We start from the raw sequence: 20,722 nt of genomic DNA, 5'->3' as shown, positions 1-20,722 counted from the left end.
CGTCAAACTTAGCAAATTATCCCTATTAATCGTAGTCGAAATTTAACCAGCCAACAACCTTCACAGGTTGAAATAGCAAAAGCATATACCACGACGAAGAAGAACAAGTACAAGTCGAACCAGTCAGAGTCCAACTTCATCGCTCCATACTGAGGAAACACTAAGATTTTGGAGGACCAAAATCAATCTAAAGAGGGGGGTATGTGACATTAATCAAATCTCACCTACATCAGTGATAATACATCGACACCCGACCTTCGGACACTTTTGGACACATCACCACCTTACCATCATAGCATACACCAAGGCTGTGACGCACCTCCGTCCACATCAGAGATAGGATATGGACCCCCGACCTTCGGACACTTTTCTACATCATAACCTACACCTATCCCCTCAACATCCTAAAACCAAAACGTATATAAACCGAGACTTCACCCAGCTCGGGTAGTTCTTGTTCCTCTTCTAGTTGCTGTACTCATACAACCCCTATTCTCCGGTTCGGTGTTATTTTGTAAGTGTTTATAATAAAGTTTTATAAAGGAAAATAAGTAGTTGGGTTACGACTCAGCCTTCTTACTACCACCCAAGTACCAACTTTACGTGACAGGAGCCGCCTCGGACCTAAGACTGATAATATAGGACTTGGGTTAAGTAGTAGAAAGGTAGTCGCGATACACTGTGTGGTTTTTAATAGTTCTTACACACGGTGTGTACGCGAACCTTTCCCACCAAACTAGATTAAGAGTGGGGCCGCTCCACTGGGATACGTCGCAAGAGAGGGTAGGAGATCCGACCGGCCTTGGATACAGTGTCCGGCCGTGGGAGGGAGGAATCCGTCTTCAATGTCTCTGCCATGTACATAGCTTTGTTTCCCCCTCCTTCCATTGTGTCTAAGGCATGAGCCTGCTAGGTAAGCCTTACCGATGTGTCCACTAGCAGGCTCTGGACGAAACACACTTTTTTTCTTCTTTTTCTCCGTCTTCCTTCATATATCCGTGATAATTGTAGGCTGCTGGCTGTAGATGTCGCTTGCCGGGGTGTAGTACTGCTGTATTTCCTTCTTATTTAGATGTCGTGGAAGAAAAATCGGACTTTGGAAAAAGTACGAGGCGCCGGGATTTGAACCCGGGATCCGAACGTTTGTACTCTATGGCGCTAACCACTGCGCTGCCGTCGTCCGACACTAGTTGGTTTCGAGTGGTGAGATTTGCGTTCTCGTGTGCCGCCACGAGAGGAAATCTCAGTGTGGGTGTGCTTTCTGAACGAAGAACGCGGATTCGTTGTTCACACTTTTCGTTAGGAAAGTGAGGGTGCCCATTGATTATAGCCAACGTTAATGAATGAAGATAGGACGAGGAAGCCTCCTACCAACGTGGCTCGTGGGTGACATTGTTTATTGGAAAAATAACTACCCGCTTTCTCCGTTATTTGTAAGAGTGCGCAATAAACCTAAGCATTGTTCTAAGGACCATCCATAAACCGAAAACACTTACAGGGTTAGAGATTCCTTCAAGCTATTAAGATTACGTCAAAGGATTCAGTTTATAGTATATAGTATGTAGTAGATCAGTATATAGTATATAGATATAAGTTTCAGACGGCGCACGGACCATCGTACGCGCCGTAACATAGAGAGTTATAAGAATATACATAAAATATAATTAAACATCGCAAAAGTAACTTAATTAGAAATGACTAGAATGTATGATGTATAATATAATGAATTCAAATTGTCTAAAAAATATTACAAATTTATAGAGATTTTACTATAAAATGCTTTTAACAGAAGCTGATACAGATATAGCATTTTCAAGCATTTACGAACATTAATGTACGAATTTGAAATTAGCAATATTGAAGCGCGGTACTCGGAAAGAAGAATGTACATGGATAATTGTATGCACTAATCAACGATACGGTTATAATTGCATGCTTGATAGAAAAATATCATCGTAAAATTGATATGATTTCATGGAAACGCGTCTAACTTGGTATCTCGAAAGTATCTTAAGCAAACTAATTAGCGTGCCTGTTATGTCTTTTAAAATGTAAATTAACATGTAACAAAGAAACCTTCATCAATTTGATTCGCTTCAAACTGCGCAAATAAGTAGTATAAATAATATTTGTGATAGATTTGGCATCAATTCCATGTTTCCTTTAATATTTGCCTTTAGAAAGTCCAATTCGTTTCACGATTATACAAATTACTAAAAAAATGTCTATATTAGTAATTTATTTATTTTGCATTAATCGTGACATGTTAGTTGCATTATGTTATATGTAAACTACCACAGAGGAAAAATGATAATCTTTCAGTTATTAGTTTTCTGATTTTAATGTCATTTTATGAGTACTTTAACACGAGGTACTTGTAAATGAAAACAACCAATTAGGTCTAAAAACATAAGCCTGTTACCAAAACTCTTATTAAATTGAACAAGCTTTTCAAAAATCGAACGTGTATATTAACGCGAACTTATTATTTGACTGATTTGACTGGCATCCGAAATTGGTGAGATCATATGAAATTTTGCTTTTCGCGGTTCGGTGTATAAGAACGCGTCACCGATTGCTCAACTTTCGATATAAAAAGCGGATCAAGTCTACCGGATTATCCTACAGACACGCATTAATTCGTAAGAGTTAGTCATCATCTGGATAATAATTATCTGAAGAAACTTTCAACGTGAAAATATAAAATTTTCATTGATTACATATTGCGTTCGCCATAACTGAAAAAATGGTAAACCTTCGATCTCATCTTTCTAATACACATTTTCTTTACCTCGTGATAAATAAATTCTTGGAAATTTAGGAAAATTTTCAGTGATCACTTTAAGGAATTTGACAAATTTCCAACGAGACTATGTGACACCGTTAGGTAAAAGTGATTCAAATGTAATAGCGATATTAAACGAGAAATCTATAAAGGTGTCATTAGAAATTCTAAGAATGTCTCTGCATCTTTATCTTAGGTATTACGCCAATAGTTTTCATTACCGTGATGTAATATTTATCATGCTTATTTTGTACGTAAAACGAATCGTTGGAATATTCCCGAAGCTAACGAAGCATTTCCCAAAAGTTAAACCGAAGAAATTAACGCGAATAGTTAAGTGAAATTTTTCCATTAACTTGCTCGCTCTTTTTAGAATTAAGGCTTACAAATTCTTAAACGTAAACGATAAAAATAAAAATTAATGTAGGAGAATAGAAAAATAATATGTTCCGATTTTTTCTCGTACAAAAATCGTCAGACTGATCCGCTTGTAATATTGTTACTTCTAAAAAAACACGAATCCTCCTTCGTGTTTTTTAATTGAATTATTATTAAAAATCAGATAATTATCGTTCACAGGAGTGATAGTGTTGATGTCCATTGAAGTGTGTCTTATGGTAGCAAGGCAACGACCAGAAATGTTGGTCCCTTCCGAATTCTTCGCCTTGCTTGATAGTCTGAGGAAGATTCTGGCCGACAGTTTCCGGCAGGAACAAAACCAGTGCAGCGCCAAAAAAGGACACCGTGCTGATAATGAGCATTGGAAATCCCTCCCAAATTGCAGCCTAATGAACAAATATTAATTTATATGAACAAAGGTTAAATACCATGAAAATCTGGTCAAAGTATTTCTCATTTAAAAAGTTTCATTAGAAAGTTTCAACCAATATAGTTTCATATCTTAAGTTATTCCATCATTTTTTATTTTAAATTTCAATTTTTTGATTAAAGATCAGTTAAAGAAAAGCGTTGGTTGCAACTTCCAAAACGGGCTTTCTAGAAAGTGAGAAATATTTTGATCAGATTTTTATAATATTTAACTTCTTCAGGAAACAACTTGTTTTAAGGTAAGAAAAAAACTATTTTACATTTTCATGAGAAAATTTACATGAGAGCTTTTTCATAATTTCTAATAGCGCTTATTGTATCTTTTGGAATAAATTAAAGAGAAGTTGAACGTGGATGTGCTTAGCGGTGTTTCAAAAATGTTGTAACAACAATAGTAGTATAAATATTTATTTACCGAGTCAGTGATATATGGCGCCAAAGAGTGTGCAACTATTCCGAAAATATGAATGAAAGATACGCCCTGCGATCTGACTGGCGTGGGCAGAAGTTCTGCTGCATACTGAAGACCAACATTGGCTGCCATGTTCAGACAGAATCGCGACAATATTGACATTACTAATTTCGCGAGCACTGGGGAATAAATTAAAAAATACAAAATTAATCCTGGATACACAACACTTGATTGTAAGTTTAATTAAAAATATAGTCCGATCGAAGCTTAATCAAAATCAAATTAAAATTTCACACAAACTTTAAACTTCTATAAATCTCCAAATTCTAGAAAACCAACATATAGAAAATTATTGCTTCTAAAATGTGCACACCTCTTTCAATTTCGCCACTAAATTAATTCCTAATAATTCCTAAATTCTAGTTCCATCAAAATAATTATTTTCCAAGATTAATACCTTCGAAGTTGCCAAAATTCTTTTACATTCATCATAAACTTAATTTCAGATTTTTCTCAATAATACGGCATTATAATCGTTTTAATTTTACTTTAATAAACAGATCGATATATTTACTGGAATGCAGCATAAGTTCAGCGATACTGAGTACACAGGTAATTGCCATCGTGAGAAATCCGCAGAGTCTACGACCCCATCGGTCGAGCAACAGGGCGAGTAATAACCCAGCTGGAAGTTCTGTGGCACAGGCGATCGAGAACGACACGAACACCGAGCTCTGGATAAGTTTTAATGAATACACGTGACCGTCGAACGGGATCAGGGTGAAACACCTACAAGATTGTATCGGTTATTTATGAAGGTTTTCTCGCAACATGAACTCGTATCTTATACTTGCCAGAATGCAACTAGAAGAATAGTGTTTCTCGCCAACCGTGGCGTTCTGAACAGATCGAGCAGCGTCGCTGATTCTTGAATTTTGTCCGGTGCCTCCATGTTACTCTGCAAGAATTTATTTCGAGAATAATTAACGAAAGATATAATACGAGTCGTGCCTTTAGCCCTTACACAGTTCAAAATTCATAACACACTGAAAAGAAATTTTATTTTCATTTTATTCGTCATTAATAGATAGCACGAACAGTGGCACTCTGTTATTAGTCGGCATGGCTTTTGATATCGAGATTTATTAATATAATGGGTGGTTGGTTGATTAAATACTTTTCTGATCCGAAATACAGTCGGGAACAAAACTAAGTGGATTAGTGGAGAAAATGTAAAAATTCATTTCAATCATTTGCTGAACTATCTGCATATTATTAGAAGGAAATATAATAAATAAAACTCAAGTATATGAGGCTGATACTAATTTGATTATACTTTCTTCACATCTATTTCCATTAACTATAGCAGCTTATTTTTATCCCCGATTGTACTTGTAAATTGTAAATATTTTATAATTTCTATATAATTTCCCAGATTGACTTCAAATTTTGTACGAGATCGATATAATACCACAATGGAATCGCGACAGTCAAGTTTCATTTCATATTTCATTTTTCATCGCGTTTCATTTTTAAAACCTGTCTATGCATGTTAAAATACATTCGCGAGTCTGTGTGTTTTCGATGTGAATCAAATATATCTGTCAGCACAGATTCAAGTACTGTACCGTATGATTTCGCGTAAGCTTTCTAGAATTCTATTTGATCGAACTTACGACTAATATATCGTAAATACGCGAGTCTGGATTTCTACGATTGATCCTAGCTATTCTCCGTAGTTTCTCAACAACCTTGTCCATCATCCCGTTGGAAACGTACCAGCTTGAACAGAGAAAATACGAGTGATATGGATCGATAAGTAAATTTGCATAAATCTCAAAGCGCAAGTTGAGAATTCGAATAATCGAACAATTAGGAGTTTACTTACCGGGCGCTCTCGGGAAGAATCCACGGTGTGATAGCGACAGATAACAGCGGTATGGCAGTAACGTAAGTAAAATATCTCCAGTTCGCGATATAATAGGCTATCCATGGTAAAATTGTACTGGCCACTGCGAAGTATACGCCAAAGGCGATATTCACGACCAACGTTCGTTTCGAAACAGCCATATATTCGAGCACTGCGGGATAATTGATCGTCGATGACTCTCGGAATAACTGATTATTATATCAAGATACTTAACGACGATTATTCTTTATGTTGCAGTAATAGAACATGGAAGATTTATCGAGTGAAACCGGTTATTATTAATATGGAGCAATTGATGACGAGCCGAATGAACGATACCATCAACATAATTGTAGGATAATTGTAAGATTATAAATATAATTCCGATTTTAAATTAATCCGTTTACTCTGCAAACGTGAATGTTCCGAGTTTGAGCTGGTCCGTATAACAAAAAGCGCTACATAATGCACGTGTTTTGCTTCTAACGTATTTAAACGAATTACGTGTTGAAAATTTTGTGATAATTTTCATTTCGAACGAATATACAGAGTGGTTGGTAACTGGTGGTACAAGCGGAAAGGGGGTGATTCTACGCGAAAAAAGAAGTCGAAAATATAGAATAAAAATTTTTCGTTCGAGGCTTTGTTTTCGAGAAAATCGACTTTGAATTTTCGCTCGATACGCGTGCACTTTATCGCGTCTCGTTATAACGGATCTCACTGTAGATCGTTGTCTCGATGGAAGAATTAAAAAAAAAATTTGTATTCTATATTTTCGACTTCTTTCCGCTTGTACCACCAGTTACCAACCACCTTGTATAACTCGATTTAAGAATATCAAGATATAACTATCCTCGACGACATGAAAATCGATGAAACGATCTTTAACAATAACAAAATCAATATATTCATCTCTGGTGGTGGCAAAAGCTCTTGAATAAAGAACTCTCGAACCGTATAGTTCAATCGAGTACAGCAACGTCAAAATTATCTTCGAGGAACAATTCATCAAAAATTTCTCACGCAACATCATCTTTCACGTAATAGAAACATTGACTTCATACTAACGTTATCTCTCGCGTGACTGAAACATTGGCTTATCGGTCGAACCTCTCGCACTTTCTACTTCGTAGAAGGCTTACCGATAATCAGAGGAATGTTGATACAGTTATCGAACGCCAGTCCAGTGAGAAACCTACAGACGGCGAATGACCAAAAACTATTTGCGCTGGCAGTGAAAATGGAGGCAAAAAGGGCGATACCATTGCAGAACATTAAAGCTGGGATACGACCCTTGTGATCGGCGATCCAACCGACTAGGAAACCACCGATGATGGATCCGCAGAAGAAGATGGCCTGCGCCGTTGATACGAGGTATTCTCGGTCGCATACCCAATCTAGCTAATCACCAAGGTTAAGAGTTAGTCAGCGAAAAACCAGATTCATATTTTTCAGAATATAATTTTAATCCTGCTGCGGTCTTCGAATTTTTATATCTCGATTCTGCTCGCAGTTCGATGAATGAAAGAGTTCTTTATGCTCTGAAAAAAACGTTCGCGTAAAATCGGAACGAGGAATTATCCGTACTAACAATTATCGTCTTATACTTTCTTTAAACTTAAGAAATTTACTATAACAAGGTTAGAGTAGATCGGAAATGACCCAAAGAACGCAGCAGAAGTGTAAGAATTTCGAAGCATGCGATTCAGACAACGATGTGAATACTTCACCTCAGTTCCTATACTAGGATATGGAATCTGCGTAAAATTATACTCTCATTGAGTACATTTTATCGTTTTGTTTGTTTGGAAGCCCGATGAGCTCAGGCTCTTATCGCTCTTCAACAGCTCTGTGAAGTTTACGTCCTTCCGTTGACATTGTTCGTAATAAGGATAAACGTTCGTCACTGGAATCGCTATCTTAATCCTAAACACCCCATACGATAGATGACTGATCATTTTAATTATTAAAATAAGAACCAAAGTCCAGACAGAGTAATCCAAAAATATCTTGTATCTTATCGTGAAATTTTTCTACAATATTTTCTAATAATTTTCGAAATGTTCGAAAATTCGAGAAATTCCAGAAATCGCGATATCTCGCATATTTTTCACAATATTTTAAAGTCACTTTCTACGAACAATCAAAAATATCGTTCAAAGTTTAAAGGAGCTTTCGTTGCTACGTATATCTCCTTTTCTTTCTTTCCTTCATTATACATACTTACCTCTCTTCTTCGGTGAAATTCGAGTTTACTAATTCGTCTATCCTGCACCAGTGTTCCGTGGGAATAATCGTAATGAAAAATTGCGAGAAATACAGAAACGCGTACGTCGCGCCATAAGGTAGTAACGACAATAACAACAGCCATTGATATCTCCCGTAGTCACCGACATACGGCAGAACATCATCGAAACTTTCCAATCTTGGTCTCAATCGAGTCTCTTCAGTGGGCAATATAGAGTTACTCTTCTCGTCCTTCATTTCGCTGAAACAGAATCCATCCTTGATTTCCAGGCGTAGCAGTATAAAAGTCGTATAACAAAGTTTTCAGTCTTCTAGTCTTTGAAATAAATGTCATTCGGCAGTTCCTTTGATGTTTCACATTCTGTGATTCCAATTACAATGCTCCTTTCCTCTCCCACAAACAGGAAATTATTTTCTGACAGAACGCAGGAACAATCTTACCCGTCATTCACGTTTTCCCCTTCCATAGTTCGAGCAGCAAAGTCTCAATTATGATTTTAGATTTTGAAAGGCAACGGAGATGAAAGAGGAGACCCGATATGCTGATCGAAAGACGTTCGGAAATGAACTGAAAGAACGAGCGAAGTCCGGCAACTGTTCGCTTTGTTTTCGATTCGGTTAAACGTTAAATTAAGTGTAAGTGTTTGCTCGAGTGCCGGCCAATTACTGTGCCGGGAGTCAAGTGAATCGTGACACGCGACTCGTTCAAATTGAATTGCATACGAACCACGCTCGCGAGATCATCTTTAAAAAGGGCTGATTCGGTATACGCGGCGATGTCAACGTGATATCTACATGTCTGAGGAAAGTTTCGACGAAAGAAATAGCCTCGAGTGCTGGTTAATGGTGTTCGAGTTATCGTTTGGATATCGATATTATAGATTTGCAAATGAGATAGAAGAACCGAAGGAAAGTTTGTTGACTCTGTCATATTTAATTAAATGCAGGAGAAAAATTGAATGGAATAATTTTCTGATTAATATTGTTTGTTTATTACTCGTAATCCTCTTACCCGGCGACTTAAGGATGACTTCCGGTTACAGTGCTTAACTAAACTAAGTTTTCGATCAATATATTGAACTCTATTGGAAAATAACCGAGAAAATTTTAAGCCATCGAAGGCTAAGAATAAATGAAATAATTGAAGGTTTTTCAAACCTGTTTTAACACTAATATCAGGGATATAAGAAGATGGTACTTCTGATGTATCAACGCAATTATTTGATTATTTACCATTCGTTAAAACAGACGGTCTTAGGGACTGAGGTGGTTAATTAGATATTGAAAAATTAAAAGAACGATTTCCAAGTTAAAAGTAAAATAATATATCGATCTTTCGCAAAATTTTTATATCAAATTGTTCATTTTTGGGAAATGGGATTCAGGGAAATTAATCATTTGCCAATTAAATTTAAGCGAATACGTGAAACAATATTATCATATAGAATAAACACGGAAACGAAACAGCTGACAGAAAAACCATCGATTTCGAGACATCGATTAGAATGACTAATGTCATTGTCAGGAGCGAGAAAGTGGTCGAGTGCTCTAAATAACTGACCTGTTTGGAAAATACGACAACGAGAAACGTTCGTGTCTACGAGCCATCGTGTCTACATAATAAATACTTGCGTGTGTACGTCTACACAAATGGCGGCATTTTTAAAATCAAAAATAGAGTATATTACCCTTGATCGTCCAAACGAAACAATTGCTTATAATTACAAGACATTTGATACAGGACTTTGAGAAATCAATATGCTACAATTTGTTGGAAACATTTAGCTTGCACATAAATCACATATGAGCCAAACTCACGCGACTGATAACGTTACATTGCACTGAAACTGAGGACTCGATCGATTCTCAAAATTCCAAATACAATCTTTTAAATTAATTTTCACTCATTATCAAGAATCCAATCAAAATTTCTTTTTCCTAATTTATTAGTAACATTCTTAGGTAGAACTAATAATTATCGCTTCTCTTTTATAAACGATTATCAAAGCGAAAAATTAAATTCAGTCTATAGAAGAAAATGAATACAGAAGTTGAAACCCTTATCTGTCACCAAACGATCCTTCTATGTCTAATTAACGATAGTCTCACGACGTCAAAGTGAAACTCCAAACTGATCGTTTCTCGTTGCTCTTTGTTCAAAATATCGATCACGATTAATCAGGCACTACCAACCACATCCACTAATATCACTGTCAGATCGATTAACAGCAAGTTATGAAATTAGTAATTAAGGGCACCCTCGATCAAACCATTTTTCTCTCTCAACGTCACACTAAATCATGTCAAATGTATCTTTCCGTTCCAAATGTCGTCGACTAACTTCCAACGAACAAAATGTCTCGATACACTAAGTTCGATACCTTCGTGTTCTTTGTGGAGATAACCGAATAATTTTTCCGTTATTGTAGCATTTTCGTTGCTGCTTATTAATTTAAAAGTAAAGAAATAAAATTAGTTTGAAAAAGCAATTAAAGTAATTCACGTGGGTTTCTTTGAAGACGGCGGAAAATCGATGATAAAACGAAATAGAAATAGAAATAAAATAAAATAAAATCTGCGATTAAACGCATAATTAATACATGTTATTTTGAAAAGGAAATTGGCGATAAAATAGGCGAAAAACAGTTTCTATTAAAAAGGTTATACGAATAATCAACGCAGTTTGCTTCGAAGCAAAATTAGAATTGGCAATCGAGCGAATGATTGACGATTTATTTGAAAAAGTTAGCGGAATCAATGACTAAACAAGCGAGATTTCGTTAAACATACGATTTCCTTCGTAAAGAAAGAAAAAGTAGATTTGTTGATTACACGAATAATCGCTGCAGTTTATCTCAAAGAAGAAATAGCGCGGATGGTCAAACAGGCGAGAAACAAGGTTTCTCCGGGAAAAGAAAATAAAATAGCTGATCGAGTAAATAGTAAATACAATTTACCTTGAGAAAGAAGCAAACTCGAGCAATCAACACTGTTTCCCTCGAAGAAACGCTAAAATTAATGGTCAAACAATCAAAGTAAGTAATTTTTCTCGAGGATAAAGTAGGATCAGTAGTTAAATCAACAAGATTGGTACAGCTTCCCTTCAAGAGACACTATGATCAATATTTATACAGGCAGTCACGGAATCTCCCTTTCGACTGATCCAATCATTGAGTGAAACGATTGTATTCGATGAAATTTTCCTCGAAAATGAAGCAGAGTCGCAGATCCTTACGTAAACGACCGATCAAGTTTCCACGGCAATAAACCTAAATTCCCTGGCTAATTGAAAATATAAAGGAGACACGACCACATTTCCATTTAAAGAAATGCAATTGTTAGTTAAACAACGATAGGATTTTCTTATTCGAAAAGAGAGGAGAAAAACGTCCGATGTTCACGAAGTCTTGTACAAATATGAAGGGGAAACCGGCTCGCGTATCGCTGATATAGAAGCTTGCTTAGCGAAGACGAACACGATACTCGGTGACACGTGTTTGCCAATAAAAAAGGAGAGAATCGAAGAGAAACGGAACCAAAGGAAGAAACGTTGATTGACAGTGGAACCGGCGAAACTAGAAATAGTTTGGAAAACTCGATTTTCCGATCGCGAACATCGAGGACCACGTGCTCGCGTTGCCATTGATCGAACTCCATTTAGGTTTGCGGCAAATCGTCGCAACAGCGACGTTGGTAGAACAGAGACACAGAGTTCTTCTGTCTCACAAAAAGCAAGGTGCATACATATGTATTTCCTTGTTTCTCCAAAGCATAGTGGCGCCACGCCGGAAACCGGTTGTCCGAAGCCAGCCATACTTTTCAATGGTGTTGAAATGAACTGTATTGTCGTCTTGTCGCGTACTAAAATTGCGATATATGGACGGTGTTAAAAATTGACGTTGAAACACAACTGATTTTTGCAATTTAAATAACGAATGTATTGAAACGAATTCAGTGGATTTTTCAGGTAAATTTGTCGTTTGTTTTACCGGGTTTGATCTTGGATCGACTCTAGTATATTTTTCATATTTAATTGAAATGGGGAATTGCGTTATGTTATTTGTTGATACTCTGTAGGTTAGAAATGTTAGCATCGTTATTTTAGAATTAATATTTACAAAAGGCATAAATGTAATTGAATTCTAAAGAGGATTAATTAAGAATGCTCAAGCTTTTTGTGAGATTGGTTTTTTCTTGCAAGCTACCTCTATAAATTAGACCTCTCCTGAAGGGACACGTAGTTTCGTCAACCGGTTTCTTCTAACAAGATTCGTAGAATTAGCTTTTTGCGAAGGGACTGATTTATGAATATTGTTTCTTCTGAAAAGACTGCTTTGTTACCATAAAAAATCAAGGACAGGTTTTCGTAGTTTATATTCACCGAAATATTCACACACACAATAATTTCGAACAGTACGATTAACAAATTACTAGATATGTCTGTACAAATCTCACCTTACGCTCGAAGATACAAGCAAAGCGAAAATTAAATTTCCAAAATCAAATATCAAGAACAGTAAATAACTATATGCAGAATATTCTTCTAGCGAAAGACAGACAGTCTCTACTCACTATGTACATACGAAGAGAAAGATACACACTACATTCCAAACACATGTCCAAAAACAGGAATGACCTCGTAACTTACATAACACCACAACTGAAGAAATTACACCATATAACATTGAATGTGACGGATGTAATATGGCACATCAATTATCGAACAAAAAGTTTCATAAAATTCAAGTTAAAAGAAATATGGGATCCCGAAACACACAAAGGGTGTGCATAAGTTATGTACGTAACTTCCAACTTACACACATGCAATAGGTTTAACCGTTACTGGCGTTGATAATAACAGAAGCACAGTCATGGATCCGTTACCATGTCTAGCGTTGTTTCAACGAGTTTCATTCCCACTTGATTTAGTGTCGCTCCTAACCGCTGGTTCACGCAACAGAGAAGGATAAAATGAACCACGACAGATATACAATTACATACTTACGTACTATATGGTTCAAAGTCTATAAATAATATTGTAGACGGTATAATTAGAGGCCTTCTGTACTATTTCCGCACGCAGTAACGTCCTAAACGTATACACGGAAAACTTTAAATCGTGGCACAATTGAAGCCAGAAGAAATTTTAAAGTGAGCTAAAAAATGAAAAACAAGCCGAAGATTCAAGAATAACAGAATTACACTGGAAACTCTATTTGGGTGGGGGGGCGGGGAGGGTGCGTTTGAAAATCGATCGCGTATTACGCGGTAGGTAGTAGTTGACTGATATGATTGGAGTAATAAATGTCATTACGGATTATTTGATATCACTTTTGAATAAAACTTTTTGAATAAAATTCAATGTCAAGATTTATTCATTATCGATACTTATCTTGTTTACAGTAGATTGTAGAATCGAGATATTCTGTTCGTAATTTTTTATGAAAATGTTCTTCGCTTTGATGAAGAATTTTTATTTTTAAAATGATATAAATGTGATATCTCGACGATATAAACGATGCTTTTCTTTATCTGTATATAAACTAAGCAACTTCTAGTTTTATAGATTTTTACACAAAGTTCGTCAAAATCATACGTAAGAAATATTTTCTTTAGATCTTGTACCGATTTACTGAATTACATATAGTAAATCATGCTAATATTTAATAACTAAATATAACTAGATATAAGTAATTATATTAAATAACAAACGGGATCACAATATTGTTTATGGGTACAGAGACCTTAGAAAAATTATGATCGTAGTCACGTAATTACATTGATTCCTCAAGAATCCTGTCTACCTTGATAGATCATTAAGCAACGTGACTGGAATTGCATTGCGTCGTCGAAGGAAAATTTTTTATCTTTACTTTGTTGTATGAAAATGCTTTCACTGACTGTGTAGAGGTCGGATTGAGGGAAATCTGTGTTCGCTTCTGGTTTCCATAACAGTAGAACGATGGATCTTGAATAATAGATACATTTCTGTTATGTATTATAAACACGTAACTAAAGAGAATTCCATAATATTACCCAAAAACAGTTCATTCAATTTTAATTTCTGACTAGAAGAGACGAGAAATTCGCTAATGGAAAATTTTCATTTTTAAAATGCTTTACATTTATTAATACTCTTTTTTCGAAAACGATACTTATCGTACCATCTAATACTCAAAGATCAAAGCCTATCACAGTTTTCTGTTCCATCTTTTTTAAATGCTTAAAATATTAAACCTAAATTTAATATTTTTTATCATTTTATTAACACGAAATCTGTTATTAATTATTTACTGTAATATTGTACAAATATTTCAGTCTTCATTTTGCCATACTAATACATAGTGATCGTGATCTATCTTGATCATCTATCTTTTCCAAACTGATAATGTATTTCTTCATGGAATTTACCAGTTTCACTTCCCTATTGTTCATTTATCACCTAGTATCGGTAACAGATTATGTTATACGTGTTTCGTCGGCAAAACAAACAGAACTAAAGGATCTAAGAATCGCTCAGTAAGTAACAATGCGATTATGGCTGATTTCAGACAATCTGCGGCATTAAATTTTCTCACGTTGTCTCGTAACGATCGTGATTTTCCTTCTGATCCTTCAGATTAAACGTCCTTGAACATCGTTAACTAAATCATGAATTTATAACGAACCCCATTTTTCATTATTTTTTAACAAGATTCCAAAAGATATGAAAAGTAGACAAAACGGAGAGTTTATCTGAACATAATATTTATCGAATAAATCGAAATTTTATTACACGTATTTAAATATTTAAATAATCTATCATTCGAGTGTGTAATTTGTAATTATAAAATTTTATAATTCGTAAACTCGTAGAAGGCAATTAAAAACTCATGAATACACAAGTGTGTGTCACTTCATGTATGTACTTGTTGTATCGGGTATTTATGACATTCAAATAATAATATCTACATTTAGCTTTCGAAAATTAACTTGCTAATACGAAGCGTATTTACCTTCATATTTTATAATAAACTTAATTATTTCGTTAGCAATGAAACATGTGCGTCTCGCAGAAATGTAAAAAATCGTAGACAAATATAATGTTCCTAGTTTTACTTAACTTCCTAATTTTATTTACAATGATTATTGTAACGAAGTGTCTTCAAGTGGCAATAACTCAAATTTAATCCAATTTTTACGAACGCATAATCAAACTCGAATTTTATTCTTTAAGATATAGTTCATTCGAGTAACTCTGAAACGTAATTAATTAAAGCTTAGAAACGAAAGATTAAAAACATTTAATCCCCAATGGTGTATCTATTCCACTCTATATTAATATTAAAAAAAACATACAAATCGGCGTCAAAAGATGTCAATATTTACAATCATAAAAATCGCCACGTTAAATCATCTTTTCATCTACTAATCCCACTCATAACAGCACACTCACCAAACAAACTATCAATGATCGCAAACGAGTCACAATGCCTTTCACATTTTACGTAAGCAAAAAAAGAATACAACGATCGTGATAGAAACTTTACAAGTGTCCCATTTACATATGTGCGTGTCTGTGTCAAGACTGCAATCAGTAAGATTAATCTCGTCTGTCGTCGATAACATGCTTCTCCGCAACCTTACTAGTTGGCACCGAATAATGGTACAATCGTCTCGTAACATGTATGATTGATAACTCGTCACGCTAGAGGGGCATATTCATTACTCGTCGCTTCAGATTGCATCACGTTAATATTAATTAGCGACAGAAACTACGATAAAGGTCGCGAACTCTCGTATGTTGAACCTTAACATTGGGGCAGTGAACGATATTTATGGAGTAGAGATGATATAGCACTGCACGTACGTAGCTGTGCGCATAGCATCGGATTCCATTGACTGTTAAGGGAATTAAAATGAGAAGAGAGAAGAATTTTCCATAACGATGCTACTAAACGGTATCGAGAAGAATCATTTCGTCGATGGTCTACAATAAAAGATTATAATACGTACTTGAGGCGGATAAGTCTCCTACGTGAAAATTACATTGAAGAAGAAGAAGAGAAAGAGAGCGATATAGAACCATGCGTTCCTTCAAGAAAAAAGAAGAAAAAAACCGACTAGATGAAGTAAGTAGTTCGCAAAAATATAACGTATCGTACCTTCGTGACTTTCCATACGAAAGTCGTATTCAGCTCTCCGCGGCTCACTGAATTAAAAAAAAAAATCGTGTTTGTAAGTGTGCTTTAGATACCGAAAAAAACAAGTTTTAAAAATCATGTGACAAGCGCATTTTTAAATCTGAGACGTTATCCTCTTTTGTTCTCCCGCCCCTGCCTTTTCTACGCCCGTCGAGATCGAATTCTCGCGATATTTTGCAATTCGTAGCTGCCTCTTTGGCACGAACAATTAATGTCACGTTTTTGGAGGATTAGACGCTGAAACTATTAAGAGCTGCTCGTCAGAATATTCCTTTTAATCTTTCACACGATGTAAACTTCCGTGGTAATCGACTTTGAAGTTTATTATCTCGTAATCTTTTCATCGAATTTTAATCCTTTTAGGCTTAAATCTGCCGAGTTTCTGAGCACTGCGTACACATGCAAGCAAAATTTCTCTGAGAAGCGGAAAACTTCGAAATTTTTGTATTTATCTATAACGGCATTGTTTTGCATTTGTATTTGTATTTATCTAAATTTCAAGAATGTCTGAAAGTTGCGAAAATTAAGACATCGATATTTTCTTGGTTGCTTGTGGTAGCTGGTATGGCAAAGTAAGTGTACGAAATTTCTGGGATCTATGGGAAAATTCTCGTTTAGCAGTTACGCGTAAGAAAACTTTCAGAAGCAATCGTAATTAATAAATTGACAGTGGAAAAAGTAATTGGCCGATCGCGAATGGTTTTTCCACGCTTATTATAGCTTTAAATTGCGTTACATCTACAATTAGTCTTGAATTGTACCTCCGTAAAAACAAAAACATATTTCTCCACTGTAACAGCACGAACGACTCCCACGCATACGTCGAATACTCACTGCGATTCGAATTCCAGGTATTTGTAGCTCGACGATATTTCTCGAAACACTCTGAAATTGGAATATTCTTCGCGCATTTCTAAGATTCTCCAAGAAGAGATTTCAAGCACTTCTAGGGAGAAATTTCTTGGAAGATTATCTCTGTACTCTTTATGAACATAACGTGAACTTGGCATTATAATATACAGCATGTTGAATGCTGAAATTATCGATTTTATATACAGATTGTTACGACCGTTCGCGGAGAGACGTTGTTGGAATAAACTGTGATTTATAACTTGTTATATCGGTGTCTTATTCAATTCAATAACGCACACAAATACAAAGGAAGGGTATTGCAGATTTATGGAGATTATGGAGAAAGATATTAAATTTGTCAATAAATGCTTTGTTACAGTTGGTACGACCGTTCGCGGAGAGATGCGGTCGCGAGGACGCGTCAGCAAGAGGCGTAAATTCTCGCGACGACTATGTTAATCGACGCCGCGAAATAGTCGTTCCCCTGTTTCGGTTAAGACAACAGAGGTGGTTTAATGAATGTAACACTGTATTAACAGGTTAACATAGAATGATATATTTTACAATAATATGATGAATATGTTACAGAAATTTGACTCGACTTTACGATATCTCTAGATAAATTCGTTTGCTCGTCAGATTTGTCGAAGTGTCACGTTTGACTCGTCAGAAGGAACTGATCCCCTTCGATTATTCCTTTGTCTCATTTGGAAGATGACCCCCACTATGCTCGGGTCACGCCACCGCTCGCGCCTATGATCACGTATGCCTCTTCTTGCGTGAAAAACGTAACGGTCAAAAATCGACGTTTCTAGAGCTCGCTGCTTGGCAACAACTATGCTCTCGTCGATACATTGTATATGATCCGACGGGCAGATAGGGCGGTCTGCCTGCGACACTGTAGGGCCGCGAGCGACGGTTAGAAAATACAGCCTGTGGTAAGCCTCGTGGCGTAACACAGATTTTACGTTAATTTTATTCGAAAGATTTAGGTCAAATTTTTCCTTCGAAGAAGATTTTTCTGTCTTCAAAAGCGATTTTCCATCATTAATCGAAATATCATTTTTGCAATGGCTTGCTAGTGGGATTACGTGTTAAAACGTTTAGCTTTAAAGAGGATTATGTCCATCTCGGCGAGACTAGGCTCTCTAAAAATTGATGAATCCTGTACAAACAATATCTATAGTAAGCAACGCGTCGTCAAAACTTCAAAATATTATTACCCCGCTTTTACGTCGCAGATGTCGACAAAAATATTAATGAGATTTCCTAAGATAATCTCATACTTATTTGTATCGTTAATTCAATCGACTAAGGAACAAGTGGTGAAGAACTATTAGCAGAATCCAGGGAAGGTTTTACTGGCAAGTTTTATTACAAAACATCTAAGAACGATTTACATCATAATAAAAATAATCGCGCTATCTCGTCGCGTGACATGCGCACGAGGTCTCTGCGATTGCTAATCGATCTACAAATACTTACACGTACATATGTACAAAACTCGTGGCCATACACCACGTTGTCCATATTATTTTCATCTCGTTAATATATTTTGTATATTTATGATGTTATTATTTTACTAGTATAACGATTATTGCACTATATTCTATAAGATGGAGCTTTTGTACGAACAATTTCAGGAACTTTTATAACAAAGGAAAGTACTAATTTTTAACATTAACTACCCACGACAATTTACGACAATTATTTTAACCTACGTTCTTACTCTAATTTTTATTCGCTCGCCTAATGATTGAATTTTTAATCAATCATTGTTGATGAAAAATTGCGATGATAATTGCATTGCAGATCTTTATGCAAATGCATATTTTCGTGGATACAATAATACAATTGAAAGATTTGATACAATCGAAAGGACTTGGGCAAAAGTATGTTTCTATCCATTAAATATCATCGATAGTGCTGTACATTTGGATATTTTACAAAATTTTGCGTCATACGCATTCTATAAATTTTCGTATCTTCGAATCACCCATAATTGCATAAAAATCCGCCGTTTTGTGATAATGAATATTAATGACGGTGGAATTTAAGATTACTGGATTCAGTAACTTGTCTTACTCTAATACATGTATTGCACGTTTTTGGAAGATTAAAGATTCTTTGCTCGAGATCAACGCGACAAATATTGTACTTCGTGGTGAACGTTTCGCTACAGCCTTTCGACCTCTGTGATCGAGTTTTCGCTTTTCCTCGATTTTATACTCGATCTCCGTAGCATGCTACTCCTTGAAGGTTCACCGCGAAGCGACGCTCTCATCGAATTCCTCGCACTGCATCTAGAAAATGATCGGAACATGGCGACCGGTGGTGTCTCCTCGTCCTCGCGTTTCCTGTCAAAACATTGCGTTTAAAAATATTGAATCCAATCGCTTAAAGATTTGAATAACTTCCCAACTCGATCCTTCTCTTCTGTTCAAAAGATTTAAAAAGCATTTGAAGAAAGAAGATAGTCCAGTTTTCTTTTGAGAGATTTAACAGATTTTAAGAAGAAAGTAATACGAAAGCATACGAAGATGTAGATCTAATAGAATGCTTGAGAATCTTGAACTTGGAGCTTGAAGATCTGTGAATATCTTTGAAAAAAGGAGACTGAAAGTTCCTTTATGTGATTTTACCTTCCGATACAAGGTACATCCCACATCTTCTGATCTTTTCCAAAATCCTCGCCGTCCTGCAGCGTCTGCGGAAGATCCTTATTCAATGTTTCCGGCAAAAAGAGAGTCAGAAGACCGCCCATAATTCCGAGTGTGCCCAGCACAAGAAGAGGTAGGAACGAGGACACAACATTGAGATAGACTACGAAGGGTGCGAGGATACTAGCAACGTATCCCATTATATGTATCAAAGCTACACCCTGAGCTCTAACCACAGTTGGTTATACTTCAGCCGCATATTGGAGACCGATATTGTATGAAATGTTTATCCAAAATCTACCGAGAATTGCCAGAGAAGCTGTATATATACCTGAAAAAAATTTTAGCATTAGTTTTTAATTCTAATTTTTTATGAAATAATTTTAGAAAATTTTAAGGAATAAAAAGGGAAGAAATTATTTTATCTGTCTGTAATTTGTCTGGTTGTCTGCAATAGTTGATACAAGCATTTGCTAAGCTTAATATAAGCGTGCTTAGCTCTAAGCTAAGCACAAGCAATAAGCTTCTTATCTATAAAACGTTAATCTAGCCAATTTGAATCTAAGGGATTGTATTATGGATTACGGCTACTGAAAGCCATATAGCACTGCTGGAGCGCTGAAGCCCATCATTTTGAGGACTATTGCCAACGCCCTTTGATATATGCGGAAATACGAAGCGATCTTATGATCAAAGCAGTAGAAGGGGAAATAAAATATCTTTACAACGGATACATGATAGGGCTTGGAAACTATTCTAGCAATGTAGCAAATAATCTACAAGCATTTGCATGTTATAAATATTCCAAAATATACATTTTCTTCCTTTCAAAAAGCACAATGTTAT

General features: G+C 35.8%; 1 protein-coding gene, 1 long non-coding RNA gene and 1 pseudogene across 2 annotated transcripts; 1 reads left to right on the top strand and 2 right to left on the bottom strand.

The window, feature by feature from the left end:
• Nucleotides 1-1,880: 1,880 nt before the first annotated feature.
• On the bottom strand, nt 1,881-13,234 carry LOC117162905 (carcinine transporter-like; annotated as a pseudogene).
• Nucleotides 3,605-7,227, top strand: LOC143304389 (uncharacterized). The gene is made up of 4 exons (XR_013061076.1): nt 3,605-3,852; nt 4,586-5,975; nt 6,193-6,297; nt 7,103-7,227. It is a non-coding gene; the product is annotated as an uncharacterized LOC143304389 (long non-coding RNA).
• A 5,334-nt stretch (nt 13,235-18,568) lies between the features above and the next one.
• LOC143304392 (carcinine transporter-like) lies at nt 18,569-20,202 on the bottom strand. Its single transcript, XM_076626851.1, has 2 exons — nt 19,859-20,202; nt 18,569-19,573 (listed from the first exon to the last, which is right to left on the bottom strand). The coding sequence occupies exons 1-2, from the start codon at nt 20,074-20,076 to the stop codon at nt 19,393-19,395; spliced, it is 399 nt and encodes a 132-aa protein (XP_076482966.1). The 5' UTR covers nt 20,077-20,202; the 3' UTR covers nt 18,569-19,392.
• Between the last annotated feature and the right edge of the window lie 520 nt (nt 20,203-20,722).

Source organism: Bombus vancouverensis, unplaced genomic scaffold (genome assembly GCF_051014615.1).
Source record: "Bombus vancouverensis nearcticus unplaced genomic scaffold, iyBomVanc1_principal scaffold0033, whole genome shotgun sequence".
NCBI classification, from domain to species: domain Eukaryota; kingdom Metazoa; phylum Arthropoda; class Insecta; order Hymenoptera; family Apidae; genus Bombus; species Bombus vancouverensis.
This window is presented reverse-complemented; position numbering and strand designations above follow the sequence as displayed.

Excerpts from the sequence above, each read along its gene's own strand:
- LOC143304392 (XM_076626851.1), bottom strand. The coding sequence starts at position 20,076 with ATGGGATACGTTGCTAGTATCCTCGCACCCTTCGTAGTCTATCTCAAT. Across the intron at positions 19,574-19,858 it reads GATGTACCTTGTATCGGAAG|GAAACGCGAGGACGAGGAGA; the intron begins GTAAAATCACAT and ends ATGTTTTGACAG.